Source organism: Stegostoma tigrinum, chromosome 12 (assembly GCF_030684315.1).
Source record: "Stegostoma tigrinum isolate sSteTig4 chromosome 12, sSteTig4.hap1, whole genome shotgun sequence".
Taxonomy (NCBI): Eukaryota; Metazoa; Chordata; class Chondrichthyes; order Orectolobiformes; family Stegostomatidae; genus Stegostoma; species Stegostoma tigrinum.
The window spans coordinates 44,031,787-44,050,677 of record NC_081365.1 but is presented as its reverse complement, the minus strand read 5'-3'; the positions used below and the strand labels follow the sequence as shown (position 1 = coordinate 44,050,677).

The 18,891-nt window shown below is 42.8% G+C and overlaps 1 protein-coding gene across 2 annotated transcripts in view; it reads left to right on the top strand.

Annotated features, from left to right (window-relative positions):
- The window catches only part of usp9 (ubiquitin specific peptidase 9), a 230,651-nt gene that overhangs the window by 133,514 nt on the left and 78,246 nt on the right, over positions 1-18,891 (top strand). For both annotated transcript variants that reach the window (XM_048541510.2, XM_048541511.2), the window contains 3 exons: positions 7,093-7,201; positions 8,848-8,994; positions 16,777-16,923. In XM_048541510.2, coding sequence (XP_048397467.1) covers positions 7,093-7,201; positions 8,848-8,994; positions 16,777-16,923 — 403 coding nt within the window. The remainder of the gene's footprint in view (positions 1-7,092; positions 7,202-8,847; positions 8,995-16,776; positions 16,924-18,891) is intronic.

The following is an 18,891-nucleotide window of genomic DNA, read 5'->3' as shown; positions in this document are numbered from 1 at the left end:
CTCTGTTTCAACGTTTTAAAAGAAACCACGATTACAAACGCCTGCAAGTTAGTCATTAAATGCACAGACCAAATTCCATATGCCAGTCGCTCTAAAATAAATACTGTATATAAAACAGACACCTTGCATCACAGTTTCTTGTCAATGGGTGACTTCCTGAGTGTGGTTAGTGGGGAATTCAGCACTGAGAATGGCTTCCAATGTCAGAAACAATGGTTATAGTTAGAAACAATGGTTATAATCTTCCCGTTGGTTACTTACCACTTATCAGCCTAAGCTTAGATGTTGTCTTGATGCGTATTGGTACAGGCTTCATTAGTGTCTGAAGAATCGTAAATGATAATCAACATAGTGTAATCATCAGCAAACATCCTTGCTTCTCATCTTAAGATAGCAGGAGCTCATTGCTATGGCAACTGAAGTTGCTTGATCTAGAGTAATATATTGCTTGGGTAATCAATTCCTGCGTGAGTGACCACAACAGCCTCACATTTACCACAGCCATGGAAAGAGAAAGGAGCAGTTACCATGGGAAGATATTTAACTGGGGGAAAGGAAACTATGACGCTATCAGACAGGAGTTGGGAAGTACAGATTGGGAGCAATTGTTTCACAGAAAGGGCACAGCAGACATGTGGAGGCTGTTTAAGGAGCAGTTGTTGCGAGTGATGTATAAATTTGTTCCTCTGAGACAGATAAGAAGGGGTAAGATTAAGGAGCCTTGGATGACAGGTACAGAGGTGCTTCTTGTCAAAAAGAAAAAGGCAGTGTACATAAGGTGGAGGAAGCAAGGGTCTAGCACAGCTTTAGAGGATTACAGGCTTGCTCGGAAGGAACTCAAAAGTGGGCTGAGGGGGGCCATGAGGGGGCACGATAAAAGCTTGGCAGGAAGGATTAGGGAGAACCCGAAGGCATTTTACTCATATGTGAGGAATAAGAGAATGATCAGGGAGAAGGTAGGGCCAATCAGGGATAGCGTAAGGAACTTGTGTGTGGCGTCTGAGCAGATAGGGGAAGCCCTAAATGAGTTTTTTGCTTAGGTTTTCACTCAGGAAAGGGACCTTGTTGTGAATGAGAACTTTGAGGAGCAGGAAAACAGGCTTGAACAGATCGAGATTGAGGAAGTTGATGTGCTGGAAATTTTGGCAAACATTAAGATTGATAAGTCCCCAAGGCCAGACCAGATTTATCCTAGGTTGCTCCAGGAAGCGAGAAAGGAGGTTGCTAAGCCGCTGGTGAAGATCTTTGCTTCTTCACTCTCCACGGGAGTCGTAACGGAAGATTGGAGAGAGGCAAATGTTGTTCCTCTTGTCAAGAAAGGGAATAGGGGAATCCCTGGAAATTACAGACCAGTCAGTCTTGCGTCTGTGGTCAGCAAGGTTTTGGAAAGACTTCTGAGGGATAGGATTTATGACGATTTGGAAAAGCATAGCATGATTAAAGGGAGTCAGCATGGCTTTGAGAGGGGCAGGCCATGCCTTACAAATCTTATTGAGTTCTTTGAGGAGGCCACGAGACAGGTTGACGAGCGTTGAGCAGTGGATGTGGTGTACATGGACTTCACCAAGGCATTTGATAAGGTTCCCTGCGACAGGTTCGTTCATAAAGTCAGGAGGTATGGGATACAGGGTGATTTGGCTGTCTGGATTCAGAATTGGTTGGCTGACAGGAGGCAGAGTGTGGTTGTAGATGGTAAGTATTCTGCCTGGAGGTCAGTGCTGAGTGGTGTCCTGCAGGGGTCTGTTCTTGGGCCTCTGCTCTTTGTAGTTTTTATAAATGACTTGGATGAGGAGGTTGAGGGGTGGGTTAGTATGTTTGCTGATGACACAAAGGTTGGAGGTGCCGTTGGGCTATCGCAGGCTTCAGCGAGACATTGACAGAATGCAGAGCTGTGCTGAGAAATGCCAGATGGAGTGCAACCTGGATAAATGCGAAGTGATGCATTTTGGAAGGTCAAACTTAAATGTTGAATATAGGATTAAAGGCAGGATTCTCGGCAGTGTGGAGGAACAGCGGGATCTTGGTGTTCAAGTGCATAGCTCCCTCAAAGTTGCCACCAAGGTGAATAAGGTTGTTAAGAAAGCATGTGTCTTGGCTTTCATTAACAGGGGGGTCGAGTTTAAGAGCTGCGAGGTTATGCTGCAGTTCTGCAAAACCCTGGTGAGACCACGCTTGTGTCCAGTTCTGGTCGTCCTATTATAGGAAAGATGTGGAGGCTTTGGAGAGGGTGCAAAGGAGGTTTACCAGGATGCTGCCTGGACTGGAGGGCTTGTCTTACGAGGAGAGGTTGACTGAGCTTGGACTTCCCTCTCTCTCTCTCTCTCTCTCTCCCCCTCTCTCTCTCTCTCTCTCTCTCTCTCTCTCTCTCTCTCTCTCTCTCTAGAGAGAGAGAGAGAGAGAGAGAGAGAGAAGGAGGAGGAAGAGAGGTGACTTGATTGAGGTGTACAAGGTAATGAGAGGCATGGATAGAGTTGATAGCCAGAGACTTTCCCCAGGCCAGGATTGACTGCCACGAGGGGTCATAGTTTTAAGGTGTCAGGAGGAAGGTGTACAGGAGATGTCAGAGGGAGGTTCTTCACCCAGAGAGTTGAGAACGCATGGAATAGTTTGCCAGTGGTAGTAGTGGAAATGGAGTCATTAGTGATATTTAAGCGACTGCTGGACATGCACATGGACAGCAGTGAATTGAGGGGAATGTAGGTTAGGTTATTTTGTTTTTGGATTAGGATTATTCCATGGCACAACATCGTGGGCCGAAGGGCCTGTACTGTGCTGTACTTTTCTATGTTCTCTGTCTTAGGACTGAGACGATTGCCCTCCCAACAGCCAGGGCCATATCCCTTTGTTCTGTGAAAGAGTCCAGCTGGTGGAAGGTTTTTCCCTTGCTGTTATACTCAGTTGAATGCAGACTTGATATCGAGGGCTGTTGCTTCCACCTCACATTTATTGTCCTTTTTTTTTGGAGCAATATCGTAATGAGGTCTCAAAAGATTGGCTCTGTCAAAATCTAAACCGAGTGTTAAAGAACAGTTTAATCCTTTGCCACTTGAGACCATATTCAATGACCTTTTCCATCTTTTAGTGATTTAATGTAGCCTGACTAGATTGGATTCCCAAGACCATAAGACACAGGAGCAGAAATAGGCCATTCAGCCAAAGAATTTACTGTGCTGCTCAGTGCGATCACAGCTGATCCGATAATCCTCAACTCCACCTTGCCTTTTCCCCATAACGGTTGATTGTGTTACTGATTAAAAACCTATCTTAGCCTTGCATATACTTAATGACGCCGCCTTCTATGTAGCCATTTCTTGATAACACATGGAGTGAATAGGGTTGGCTGAAGACTCGCATCCATGGTGCTGGGAACCTCAGGATGCAGAGACAGAGTATCCTCCATGCACTTCTGGCTGAAGATGAGTGCAGATATTTTGGCCTTGTCTTTTGCTGATGTGTTGAGTACATTATTTGAAGATGGAGATCTTCATGGAGGGAGAAGCTGAATAGGCTAGGCTATTTTCCCTGGAGTGTCAGAAGCTGAGGGGTGACCATATAGAGGTTTATAAAATTGAGGAGCATGGATAGGGTGAATAGTTAGGTCTCTTCCCAGGGTGGGGGAGTCCAAAACTAAAGGGCATAGGTTTAAGCTGGGAGGAGCAAGATTTAAAAAGGACCTAAGGAGCAACTTTTTTGTGCAGAGGGTGGTGCATGTATGGAATGACCTGCCAGAGAAAGTGGTGGAGGCTGATAACAGTTAGAACATTTTAAAGGCATCTGGATGGCTATATGAATAGGGAAGGGTTTAGAAGGATATTGCTCGAATACTGGCAAATGGAACCAGATTATTTTAAGATATTTGGTTGGCGTGGACAAGTTGGACCAAAGAATGTTTCTCTGCTGTACATCTGACTGTAAAAAAGTTTAAACAGGCACTGGACAACACTGTGCCTCATGGCATCATGTGAAACAGGGCTAAGGAAACCACCTGATTTCCCCCACCAATGCACCCCTCCCACAAAATATACCTGATATTTTGTGATCATTTATGATTGGGTGTGGAAGAACTGCAGACTTTTATTTGACCTGTTGGTTGTCGGTTCGTTGAACCCTATCTGTTGCATGTCATTTCCACCTTGGGAGGAGACCAAGATGGATTGCATCCTGGAATCTTGTGGCTAGAATTTGTTGCAAATATTTTGGCATTGTTTTTTGTATTTTGTATCAACACTGTACCAAATGTGGCAGGCTGCAAGTTTACAGTTTGTGATTGAAGATAATTCTGCTGCTAATGGCATCAGTTGCCTCATGGATGGCCAGTTTTGATTTGCTAAATCCATTTGAAGTCTATCCCATTTAGGATAGGTTTACATTTAGCATACATATGTTTAGCAAGGTGCCATACAACACAGTGGTTACCACTTGTATGAGGATGAGGTTATCTCTCCACGAGGGATGTGAAGTATTCACTGTTACTGATATGGTCATGGACAGTGATGTTTGTGACCGGTGGTTTGCAGTTGTTGAGGACAAGTTGATATTTCCCTTCTGGCATAGACCCAGACCAGTAGCTGTGTCCCTCATTAATTAGCTTGGTCAGTAGCAATGCTGCCAAGCCAGTGTTGGTGATGGATAGTGAAGTCTCCCACCAAGGGTACGTTGTTGGCCTTTGCCATTCACAAAGCTTTGTTCAAGTGCTGTTCAACATGGAAAATCAGGATTGTTGGGAGGGGGTCACTAAGAAATCAAGATTTCTTTGCCCCATTTGACTTTATACTGGAGACATCATGGGCCAATGACCATTGAACCACTTTTGTTTTACAAGAAAACCTGTTTTACGTGTTTGAAACCTTCTGTGACAATTATGGACGGACATTAAGTGTTGGCCTAATCAGCATTCTCATTTCATCAAATTGAAAATTAGAGTCAATGTTGAACAACTGTGTGCCAGTGAGATACCATCACTGATGGTCCTGTCCTGTTGTGGAACAGAACATATTCAGGAGTATTGATGGTTTCTGACACATAGTCAGAGTCATAACCGACTATGTCAGAAAATTACATAACTCATCTGAGTTGGATTTCCCAATTTTGCTTCAAGCCCCAGATGTTTGCTGGGAAATTTTGCAAGGTTGACATGGTTTTCATATGCTTATGTTGTGGACCTTGACAACCTTCTGGCAATAGTCCTTAAGACTTGTACTCTGGAACTTGCAGATTTGATCCCATTGTCTTCTGATATTAGCCTGAGGAGATCTTAGATTGCTGGTACAGTGTCCGTGCCGTTGTGTGACTGCAGCCATCTTGGGCCAACACTTTGGCTAGTTGTACCTTCTTCTCTGGAGGGGAAGCACGGAGGAGCCTGGATAATTGTATAACTTAAGCCTTGAATGTCATCAGATTTCTTAAATCAAAAAGTGTATTCAGGGGATTGGACGGGGCAGTGGAGTTAATAACGTAAGAAACGGGAGCAAGAGTAGGCCATCTGGCCTGTTGAGCCACTCTGCCATTCCATATCTTCACGGCTGATCTTTTTTGGGCTCAAGTGCATTTACCTGCCTGCTCACCATAATCCTTAATTCCTTTGCCTTAAAATGATGTAGCCTCAACTGCTTCACTGGATAGAGAATTCCAGAGATTCTCAACCCTCCAGGTGAAGAAGTTCCTTCTCAGCCTAGTCCTAGATTCATTTCCTCTTATTTTGAGGCTCTGCCCCCAAGATCTACTTTCGTTTGTCAGTAGGTATATCCTCTCTGCTTCAATCTTACATATTGCCTTTTTAATTTGTTTCTATAAAATTTCCCTATATTCTTCAAAATTCCAATTAATATGGTTCCAGTCTACTCAGTCTCTCCTCATAAGCTAACCCTCTCAAATCCGGAAATAGCCCAATTTGCTGTTTTTTTTCCCACCGAAATGGATTACCTCATATTTACCAACATTGTTCTCTATCTGCCAGACCCTTGGCAACTCACTTAACCCATCTATATGCCTCTGCAGACTTTGTGTCCTCAGTACACTTTGCTGTATCACCCATTTAAGGCCAGAATTGAATCAGTCACGATATTAATGATTAGCGGAGAAGGCAGTATGGGCAGAACGGCTTGCTCCTCTTTCTTAAGAACTTAGAACGTTTAGGTTTTTCTATTCCTCAATGGTTTACTGATAGGAAGGCTGAGGGAAGATTGTGTCATGGAACTATCTAACGTCAAAGATTGTTGACCCTTTGCTGAACTGTTCATCACAGTGTAAGAATACTGTGGCTCCGAATCACATCTTTATATTAATCTATGTTCATATTGGTTTATCTTGTGGTCAGTAGTAACATGCTTGTATGAGTTGAGGTTATAGATTTAATAGCTTGAGTTTTGCAATTACTGTGGCTTTGAAATTGTCAGCGTTAGAACTGTAAACTTACGGCAATCTTTGGGCAAGACTGCACGTGTATTATATGTGGAAACCCATCCTATTAATGATCCACTCCACAGGCATACTGTTGGAACCCCCATAGATGTCACTTTGTAGAAATGTTTTGAAACAATGTGCTTTTCGTCTTCATGCTCCCTAAGAAACTCGAAGTTTTTATGACAAAATTGTGTATTAAGTTATAGCTATTCTACAATCTCTGTCTTTAGGAAACCCATATTATATTTTGTGATTACAAGTTATGTTATGATTATCCCTGGAATATTAACTTGTTTTACAGTTGCTTTCTCAGACTCAACCTTACTAACAAGATATTAAAACTTAGTCCATTCTGTGTGTAAAGTTGTTCAGTTAAGAATGGAGTTTGTGTGTACCCAACTGTTCTCTCTCAAAGCCACCAAACATAGATAAACTGCTCATCAGTCTTGGTTGTGTTTCTTGGTGTGTAAATTGATCAATGTAGTTACAAAACAAGAAGTACACTTCATAGGAACTAATAATGATGAAGCACTTTGGGGCTTGAGAATATGAAAAGCATTATGCAAGTACAGTCCTTAAGTAGCAAGATAGCGATCCGGGAACAAACTGACCATAATAACTTTATTGAATTAACTTCAAGACATGTAATTGGAATGGTCACTCATGTGAAAACTTTATTACTCTTTACAGAGTAGTTAGACAGATGGCCCAAGAGCAGTTCTTCCTGATGGCTACCAGATGTTGTATGGGACATCGACCTCTACTTTTCTTCATTACTCTACTCTTCACAGTGCTAGCAGTAAGTCAGTTTTCAAAGCTTTTTGTAGCACTGTGTGAACACTAAAGTTTAAACTGCTGTTGATGAACATCAGCCGTAACCTATTGATTGAGTAATCTGCAAAGCCAAATGATTCTAAATAGTTTCAGAGATAGTGGGAATTGCCGATGCTGGAGAATCTGAGATAACAAGGTGTAGAGCTGGATGAACACAGCAGGCCAAACAGCATCAGAGGAGCAGGAAAGCTGACGTTTCGGGTCTGTTCTTCTGGACCAGTTTTCAGAACAAGGATCCAGACCTGAAATGTCAGCTTTCCTGCTCCTCTGCTGCTTGGCCTGCTATGTTCATCCAGCTCGACACACAGAACATCATAGAACAGTACAGCACAGAACAGGCCCTTCAGCCCACGATGTTGTGCCGACCATTGATCCTCATGTATGCACCCTCAAATTTCTGTGACCATATGCATGTCCAGCAGTCTCTTAAATGTCCCCAATGACCTTGCTTCCACAACTGCTGCTGGCAACGCATTCCATGCTCTCTCAACTCTGTGTAAAGAACCCGCCTCTGGCATCCCCTCTATACTTTCCTCCAACCAGCTTAAAACTATGACCCCTCGTGTTAGCCTTTTCTGCCCTGGGAAATAGTCTCTGGCTATCAACTCTATCTATGCCTCTCATTATCTTGTATACCTCAATTCGGTCCCCTCTCCTCCTCCTTTTCTCCAATGAAAAAAGTCTGAGCTCAGTCAACCTCTCTTCATAAGATAAGCCCTCCAGTCCAGGCAGCATCCTGGTAAACCACCTCTGAACCCTGTCCAAAGCATCCACATCTTTCCTATAATAGGGCGACCAGAACTGGACGCAGTATTCCAAGTGCGGTCTAACCAAAGTTTTATAGAGCTGCAACAAGATCTCACTACTCTTAAACTCAATCCCCCTGTTAATGAAAGCCAAAACACCATATGCTTTCTTAACAACCCTGTCCACTTGGATGGCTATTTTAAGGGATCTATGTATCTGCACACCAAGATCCCTCTGTTCCTCCACACTGCCAAGAATCCTATCCTTAATCCTGTACTCGGCTTTCAAATTCGACCTTCCAAAATACATCACCTCGCATTTCTCCAGGTTGAACTCCATCTGCCACCTCTCAGCCCATCTCTGCATCCTGTCAATGTCCCGCTGCAGCCTACGACAGCCCTCTATACTGTCAATGACACCTCCAACCTTCGTGTCGTCTGGAAACTTGCTGACCCATCCTTCAATCCCCTCATCCAAGTCATTAATAAAAATTACAAACAGTAGAGGCCCAAGGACAGAGCCCTGTGGAACACCACTCACCACTGACTTCCAGGCAGAATATTTTCCTTCTACTACCACTCGCCGTCTTCTGTTGGCCAGCCAATTCTGTATCCAGACAGCTAAGTTCCCCTGTATCCCATTCCTCCTGACCTTCTGAATGAGCCTACCATGGGGAACCTTATCAAATGCCTTGCTGAAGTCCATATACACCACAACCACAGCTCGACCCTCAACAACTTTTCTAGTCACATCCTCAAAGACACCTTGTTATCTCTCTTGCATTCTCAATAGTTAACGTTCTGATGTGTGTTCAGCTCTTTTAAAGTAGATGTCAAAGTTGAGTAATTGTTTTCTTGTCATCAGAGTACTGCAAGAGAGAGAGCAAAGCATTCAGCAGACTACTTCACACTGTTGAGGCATCTCCTTAACTACGCATACAACAGCAACATTAACCTGCCCAATGCAGAAGTTCTCCTCAACAATGAAATTGACTGGCTCAAGCGGATTAGAGTGAGTAAATTTCCAGAATTGCAGACATTCAAAATTTGTGTTCAGCAAAGTGAAGAGCTTTTAGTATTTGTCTGTGCCTTTGTGGACCGTGTTACTGTTTAACATATCAATTCATACTGTGCTTTCACCCACCTGAAGCAGGGTGAATGAATAACGCTTCCCTATTAGTGCAGGAAGATAGTGTTGAAATAGGCCAGGGATGAGTCCCTTCGATTTTTGTTCAACATTATGAACCGAGTTGATGTTATTTTCAGATCCCAGACTGAAACCTGGCTTGACAGGGTCACTTTTTGTTTTATTTTAGTGAGATGGTCCTTGAAGCGCAATTGTGCATTGCTACAGATTTGCTTTTAATGTTAAAATACAAGTTTATTCTCCAAAAGAAAATATGAAATATAATAAACTGAGCTATTCATCTATGACATAATTTGAAAGAATGCGAAACAATAAAATACAATCTGATCTAAAACAGCACCATAACAGTATTCAAACGCTAGAGAAAATTTCGTTCTCCACTGCATCTATTGGTTTCACTTAGCTATTTCTTTTCAATTTCTGGTCTTGAGAGTTTGATGGCCTCTTCCTTAAGTACTCATAAAACTGAACTTAGACCTTAACAGCTTCAAACCCACTTCAAGGTTCTCACTGGTCTGGAAATTTCAAACCAAAATGCTTAAATTGATGTAAACTATTTCTTAATTTTTCTGAACTAATTCCTTTCTCTAGGTGAAACTATTTCATATATCAAATGTCAACCAGGGCTTCTGCAAACTGACAAGCCAAAGCTTTCCAGGCTATGGATATTTTTCCCTGAGTGCAAAAAAACCCAAATCTTATAACTAACAGGAAGCTAACTACTTCAGTGTTTACTCTGTCAGGTGGTAAAACTCTCTTAATGCAAAGGGTCTCAGGAATTTCTTCTCATTCATTCTTTTATGTTATAGAGTCATACAGCATGGTTTGTGATGCAGATTCTCTCTAAACTGAATGTTCCTTGCATTACTTAATTAAATTTGCAGTGTCTGCAGTATTTTGATCCCCTTGGTGCTACTGTTGGTTATTGTGGTTTGATTAGATTCCCTACAGTGTGGAAACAGGCCCCTTGGCCCAACACGTCCACACCGCCCCTTGGAACATCCTACCCAGACCCATTCCCCATAACCCACACACCCCTGAACACTATGGGCAATTTAGCATGGCCAGTCCACCTAGCCTGCACATCTTTGGACTGTGGGAGGAAACCGGAGCACCCGGACGAAACCCACGCAGACACGGGGAAAATGTGCAAACTCCACACAGACAGTTAGCCAAGGCTGGAATTGAATCTTGTTCCCTGGCGCTGTGAGGCTGCAGTGCTAACCACTGAGCTACTGTGCCGCCCAAAGTTTTGTTTCTAGTTCTGTCTGGATTGGTTAATGTAGCTGCTGTAGTGGTATTTCACAAATGCAACAGGATTTGGTGAGCAAAATGGGGAAAAAGGTGCAACTTCTGTAAAAATGAAGAGTACTTTTTTGTCCTACAGGAAACTTGTTTATGCTCAATTATTGTCTTACAAATCTTAGCCTGAGATTTATTCTTCACCGTTTGCTGTAGCAATTGGCCCTGCACCAAGCATCAATGCATAAAATAAGTAAGCCATCCAAGACACAGTTTCATTTCTGTCACAAATACCGTAAAATTGCCATGCTATAACAAATTGCCAAGCCTTGAGTATTGAGGGACAGAATTGTCTAGGTGCATGTGCAAATTAGCATTTGCTGATTTACATTTATCTGCAGCAGTGGGTTTTGCTGTAAGCAGTCTTGCAGTAATTATGCAGTCACATTCCTTAAAGCAAAATGACCTCATCCTTCAGCCTATACTCTTGTGTAACTGCTTCCCAAATCATCTCCCTTCTTTTGTTGCAACCCCTAACTTCACTCATTGTGAGTTGGCTGAAAATCTATAGTTTAACGGCCACTTCTAATAAGTTGTTAGCAGATCAGAGGTGAAGGCTTGTTTGTTGGAGTGAGATAGAGTAATGAAATACGTTGTCCCTCAGGCGTGAACTTGGTGAGTCCCTATCTCACTGCCACACTGCTGTGAGCTCTTCAGCTCTTCTTTGACACCATGAAACAAACCCTCTACTACAGCAATGTGACCTTCCTCAGCTCCTGTCTCTGTCACTTATTCATCCCTCAAGGCCTACAAGTACATTTTCAGCCCTCAAAATTTTGACCCAGCTTAATGCTGTATACTCACAACAACTTCAATGCCTCCAGCAACAATTCTCTCTCTGGATTCTCTGTTCAACGCTGTCTGCAATGCCCCTGCACCTCCATTCCTCTCCTCCTCATTCTTCCCCTAGCTCAGGCCTCCCTTTCCCAAACTTGCTAAGGATCGCTACACTTCTAGATTTGACGCAGAACCCACAAGTTGAACAAATGGCTTTTCTGGTCATTAAAAATCGTAAGTTTGCACGACTGTCCTCTACTCCCCACCAGTTGGAGACCTACTCACCATTCACAATCAGTACCCAGTTTCTGGCCACCTCCCAACTTTCCACGCTGCTGGCACCATTCTGCAAATGCAGACCTCATCCTGCACTGGGCTCTCCAGACTGATGATACTTCCGGTTCAGACACTGGTTCTGGTCCAGCACCCGACCCTATGCGACTATCAACCAGGATCTACGGGAACTTACCTTCACGCTCTGTGGATGACTCCACAAACTTTGCCCTGGATTCTGCCAATGATAGAACTGGGATCTGCCTCGACTTCCCTGCAACTTCCACCTCCACTCTGGACTCTGCCCACGTTCCAATCAATACATGGAATCCTGTCCTGGCATCACCGCTGGGTCCTCCTGCCCACCTGCAGCTAACTAGCACTGCTTTTTCTCTCTCTCGTTTTCCCCCCTGACCCCTCCATCCCTCTCTACATTACCTCTTCCACACCCCTCCCCTCCCTCCCTGAATCCATCTCTTCGTACATCGACTGTATTCTCTTCCCCCTTGGTTCAGGCACAATCCACTTAAATCCAGGACACAAACCACACCCTCCACCTGCTTGGAAACTTCCACATCCTGGCCCCCAGCACTTCATCTGTATGATGGACATACAATCCCTACACGTGTACAGGCCGCCAGGTTTTAAACCTCTCCGACAAATCTATCCAATCACCCCCATCAATACCCTTGTCTGCCTTGCCAAACTAGTCCTCATCCTCAATAACTTTTCCTTTGATTCTTCTTGCATTCTCCAAAGCCAGGGGGTTGCCATCGGCACTCAAATGAGCGCCAGCTATGCCTACCTGTTTGTCACATACGCTGAACATTCCCTCTTCAGTAAGTATGCCGGTACTGTGTGCCGGCTTTTCTGCCATTACAGCAATGACTGCGATATTACTGCATCGTGGACCCAGGCTGAACTGGAGCAGTTCATTGATTTCTCTAACAACTTACACCCAGCCCTCAAATTCACTTGGTCTATCTCAGACACCGCCCTCCCCTTTCTTGTCCTCTCTCTTTTATCCCACAGATTCCCATAACTACCTCCTCAACACCACCTCCCACCCTGTATCCTGCAAAAACACCACCACGTTTTCCCAATTCCTTCTCCTCTGTCGCATCTGCTCTGAGATTCCCAAGCTTCCCTGATGTCCCTGTTTTTCAAACAGTGAGCCCCCCCACCCCAGTCACCCAGACAGCCCTCCGCTGTGTCTCCTCCATTCCCTGCTCCATAGTTCTTAACCACCATGCCCCACCCTCCTCCAAACATAATAAAGATGGGGTTCCCTTCTCTTCACTTTTCACCCCACCAGCCTCTGCATCCAACGTACCATCCTCAAACACTTCAATTAGACCCCACCACCCAGAACAGCTTCCACTGCCCACCCCTCTCTGCCTATGCAAGGACCATTCCCTTTGCCCCTCCTGAGTTTGCACCACCTCCCCACCAACCATTCCAGCCTGCCTGGTACTTTTCCCCTGTAACAATAAAAGATGCAACATGCCCCTACATCATCTTCCTCGTGCCAATCCAGGGTCTGGAACAGTCCTTCCAGGTGAGACAGAGCTTAACCTGCATCTCCTCCAACCTGGTCTGTTGCATCCAGTGCTCTTGATGTGGCCTTCTGTACGTCGTTGAGACCAAATGCAGACTCGATGACTGTGTATTTCACCAAGCATCTTTGCCTGACCCGTAAAGGCAAGTGTAACCTCACAGTCACTGCCCATTTGATCCGGCCCTTGCTCTGACATTTCCATCCTTTACCTCCTACAGTGTTGCAGCGACTCGAAATGCAGTTTGAAGAACAACACTTTTGTCTTCCACCTGAGCACCCTACAGCTCAGAGGAGTCAACATTGAGTACTCCAATTTCAAATAACCTTCCCACTCATCCCCAGCTCCCTTTTCCAGCACCCCCCCCACCTCCCTTCCATTCCACATTCTGACCCTCCCATCAGCCAGGTCATACCTACTACCAGCATCTACCTATTCACCATTCCACTACTCCATCTACCCCACATCCAGTCCTGAAGAAGGGTAATACCCAACCCAACACATTGACTTCTCCTTTCCTCCAGACGCTGTCTGGCTTGCTATGTACTTCGAGCCTCTTGTTTGGAAAGTAGATTCACAGCCTTGCTTAGAAGTAGTCCTGCAATGAGTATATAAAAGCAAGCTGAAAGGGAGGAGAAGTCTGAAAACTTGATCAATTTGACAAAAATGAAAAAGAAAACTTGGTTGAAAAATGTAGATAGAAGCTTGAAAGTTACTCATTGGTGAGGTAGGTCAGGATGAAGGTTAACCTGTTGGAGAGTTGTGGCAGCTGTTTGTGGAATGAAGATGCCTGGAAGTGCATCCCTTTTTGCATTAGACCATAAAACATAGGTGCAGAAGTAGGCCATTCAACCCATCAAGTCTACTGAACCATCCAGTGGTGATCTGATAATCCTCAATTCCAATTTCCTGCCTTATCCCAGTAATGCTTGATTCCCGTAATAGTTTTGAAATCTATTTATCTCAGTCTTGATTTATTTACCGTTTAGCCTTCTTCGTCACTGTTGCATCGCCAACATGAGGTGTTTGTCTTTAATTGCGATCATTCACCCCCACCCAATAATTCTGCGGCTGTGCTAACTGAAATGAAGTTCACTTCACAATGAATGCTCACTTCATTGGTAACGAGGACTTAATATGGTACTTTCCCAATTCATTTGAGGAATCAGTTTTGTACAGCTTGGAAATTAATATTTCGCAGAGGGTCTTACCCTGCAGAGCAGAACATGGGGCCATGAATGAAGGAAATAATTCAGAAAAATATAATATGTTTTGTATCCTCAGGATATTCCCCAGTGCTTAATACTGGATTGCGTTTTTTCTTGATGTCAATAAATTTCATCATTCATTTGCGCACAAGGTTTTAGAGCTGCACATACCTCAAGCAGTTATCTATTTCTAATTAATTTTGAGGTAGTTAGTTTCTAACAAACAGATTATCAGTGCAAAAATACTACACAAACAGTCTCATGCACGGTATGAACAGGTGGAAAAGATATCTATATGAATAAGAATAGTTTGGTATTGAAAAGAATGGTTGGGGGTAGCAAGGGTTGCTGATATCTTGCCACTGTCATTGTTCAATGATTTACTGGTCCCTGATTGGAGAAACAGGTGAAATCGGTCTCCATGACTGATAGTGACAGTATTCTCTGTTTAAGAACATCAGTCTTTGCTTGTTTTTTTTTGCATCTTAGAATCATACAACGCAGAGAGGTCCTTTAGCCCATTAAGTCTGTACTGAGTTAGCTACATTCATCCTACTTTCCAGCACTTGGGCCATAGCCTTGAATGTTATAGCATTTGAAGTGCTTGTCCACATAATGTTATTATCCTTCCAAGCAGCTCGTTCCAGATTCCCACCACCCTCCAGAGGAAAAAGTTATTGCTCACACTCCCCCTCTGCACCTTTTTTGCTTTCACCTTAAAGTTAATCATGTTCCCCCGCCACCCCCCCACCCTTCAGCCTTTTTTGCTCTGAAGAATACTGAAAAAGTTTTGTACAGTTGCAACATAACCTCCCTACACTTATCACTGCTGTGACTGATAAAGACAAATGTCGCATATGGGATGCCACCTTAACTACCCTAATAAGCTACCCTACCACCTTCGGGGGGCCTGGGGACAAGCACCCAAGATCCCTTTGTTCCTCTGAGCTTCCTCGTGTCAGTGGTTTTAGATATCTTCTGTTATCAGATATCTGGAGTCTCTTTGTTTTCTTATCACTTTATAAGTTATCTCTCATCCAAAGTGTGTTTTTCTCCTCTAGTCTATTTATAAATCTTACTTCTCGGAGGTAATCCCTGACCATTTATTCACTTGTCCATTGACAAGACATAGCTTCAACATCATCCCTCCTTGCTTAGAGCAGGGTTCCACAAGTGAAATTTTACTTTGTATTTTGTTAGCACGGTTAGTATCTACTTTGGAAAAACAGAACTTCACTGTAACACCTCATTCATAAAACTGCAGTTGTAGCAATGTAGTTAAGCATTGTGAGAGATTCCATGGTCAAATATTGCTAGTTTTGAGCATTTTCATGGGGGTAATTCCAAATATGAAAAAAAATTTCTTACATTATTTACTTTGGGCATTCATTTCTTATCCTGTATTGAGTTTGTGAATGAAACCTCTGAACCACCTGCTGTAAGATGAAAACTTGTATTTAATGTCATGCTACATGTTAACTTCCAAGAGAGAATTGGTACATCCTGAGGTATTGCTGAGGTATTTTCCTTCTGAAAACCAAAAACAATTCATAAACCTCAGTATAATACATGTGGAAGTTGAACTTGTTTAAATAAAATTATTTCTTTCTGTTTGTTCTTGATGTGGACATGGCTCACTCACTCACTCATACTGCATTTCTTATTGATCCCAAATTGTCCTACAACTGAGTGGCTTAATTGCCCAATTCAGAGGACCGTTAGGTTCAATCATGTTGCTTAGTGCAGTGTCAAATGTAGGCTGTGCCAGGTAAGGCAGGCAGTATTCCTTCTCCGCCTTTCCCTAGGTTTGTCCTGTTCTATAGCAGGATAGACCCACCAGAGATGACAATGTGATGACATACTATTGGGAAGGAATTATCTTGGAAGTCTTCAACTTTGACTTCCTAATTCATTGATAGGGTGATGAAATTGTTAGCTGAGCCTGCATTTATTACTCAGCCCTAATTGTTCTGAAGGCTGCTAGGAAGCAACCATATTGCTGTAAGTCTGGAGTCCGCTGTAGTCTAGGTAAGGATAGATTTCCACGCATTCTACAGTACTTGACCTAGACTCTGCTAATGAACTGTAAATGTCTTTAAAGACATTGCAAGCAAAAATCCTGCTTTCCTCACTGAAGTTTTCCTTGTTTTGTCTGCAAACCGTTTCATTTAGGAATACCTAGTACTGCACAAGAGTGGCACAATATTAAAGTTTTCATATGGACTGTCTGGACAAAAATTGTCCTCAGCAGCGTAACGTTTTGGTGTTAACATTGCTTCTGAAAGACAACCATGCTCCCCATAGAGTTTTAGTTTAAGGAACATAACTCTGACTCTCAATGAGGGCACCTGTGCTGTGCTTATTGATGATGACAACATATATATGAGAAATTTTAAAAATGAAAATAGTTGGCTATGTTAAACGTTGCTCGTAATCTTCTAAAATACTCTAAATGCAGTTCTTGTATTTGTGGCACTAACTTTGTGTTTTTAGTTGATTTTTCTCCCTCATTGTTTTTCCCTAAATGTTAGGATGAGGTGAAAAGGACAAGTGAAACTGGTGTTGAAGAAACAATTCTAGAGGGTCATCTTGGAGTTACAAAGGAGCTTTTGGCATTCCAGACATCCGAAAAGAAATATCATATGGGCTCAGAGAAGGGCGGAGCAAATCTTATAAAGGTATTTTCTAATAACGGACTAAAGCTGTGATATGGTGTAGTACTTTGTTCAATTCCATAGTTCTGGATGTGAGTTTGCTCACTGAGCTGGAAGGTTAGTTTTCAGACGTTTCATCACCATTCTAGGTAACATCATCAGTGAGCCTCCAATGAAGCGCTGGTGTTATGTCCTGCTTTCTATTTATCTGTTTAGGTTTCCTTGGGTTGGTGATGTCATTTCCTGCATTGGTGATGTCATCTCCTGTTCTTTTTCTCAGGGGATGGTAGAGTTCTAGGAATTCCGTAGTGTCGTGAAAATGTCAAACCTATTGGTTTTTCGTATGCTTTAATATATCTGGGCTGGAATTATAGCGGTTTAATTAAATATTAACATTATAACAAGTTTTAAGATGTGCAGAGCTGTATCTTTTGCATAATGTCAATTGCAACCCTTTTTGAACAGTACAAATTCTGAAAATTTAAATTTTGATTTTTGTTTAATGTGTACAGATATTTGTCTCTCTCGCTTTTGGTCGGCTGGTTATCAATAGAACTTGTTCTCTGCTGAGGTTCTTTTAGGTTATGCTTGAAGTTTCTACTAAAGCTCTTAAAGCCTTATATAACTGAAGAAGGAAGGAGGAAATATGCACTCAAAAGCGCATCTCTGGGTGCTGCAAACCTGAAATAATAGAAAATACTGTAAATACTTGGCAAGTCAGGAATAAGAAGTAGAATTAATGTTTCAGGTGAATAATCTTTGATTGGAAATTGGAAAAAGTTAGATTGAGCATCTTTCAAGCAAGGGGCAGGGATTGAGTTAACAAGTAACGTCTCTCTTGGGGTACAAAGTAGGACAGGTTTAGCTGAATAAGAATGAGGTTGGATAGCAAAAAGATGATGTAATGAGACAAAATATGGGTCTAAATGTCAAGTAGCAGAACCGTCCACTGCAGCAGCAAAGCTGGGGTCAGTGATTATGATCTGACATTGTTAAACATAGTGTTATGCTTGAAGTGCATAGTTGAAATACTTTGTGTTGAACTTCAGAAATGTTTAGGAAAAACAGGCATCCTGGGGAGATTCAAAGTAGGCTCTTGGAAGTTTGAGCTTGCAAAACATTGAAGCAGTCTACATATTTTGAAAGTAGGGTTGCTGTGATGGAAGTTGAAGTAACAGTGTTCTTCTCGTAGGGAGACAAAAACGAGACAGTAGACCTATGTAGAATTTGCCTGCTTCTCTCAGGACTTTGACATTTTGTTTCACTTAAATCTTATCCTGTTCGGTGGTTGAAGCACCTTTGACAACTTGATCTGCTCTCATCCCTTTCACTCCCTCTGAGAACCACATAAAGGTTTTCCTGCGTTTGCCTTGCAGTCCACCATCCTCCGTGTTAAATAGTTTATTTTCTATATTCAGTCATGAAATGTAGGCATCGTAGGCTGGGCAAGTATTTATTTTGCGTCCTTTATTGCCCTTGAACTGAGTAACTAGCTGGTTCATTTCAGAGTTCAGTGAAAAGGCAACCACATTTGGTGTGGGTTTGGAGTTATGTGTCTGCCACTGCAGTTAACAACAGCAGATTTCTATTTTCCTCATTTCTTCTCTCCTCCCATCCCCATAACTTTTTAATGACACTGGACAGTGGATAATGGTTACATGGTTGCCATGGTTGTAGTTATTGATTTCAGATTTCACTGTTTACCATGTTGAGATTCAAACCTGTTCCCCCAGTATATTAGTCTCAGACTTTGATTTAGTGATATTACTATTCTGCTGTAAGCCACCCGAGATGAGCCTTGTTATTTTCACAACCCCAAGCTTTGTGCTGCCACCAAAGTTCATTCTGCCATTCCTCCTATTTTAGTATCCTGAAAAGACGGGACCTTCTACACCACCGTAGTACACTTATTGATTACACTATGTAATACCTTCCCTTGCAGATGCTCACCTGCCTTTTAATTCCATGTCTCCCTTTCCAAATGTCCAAGGT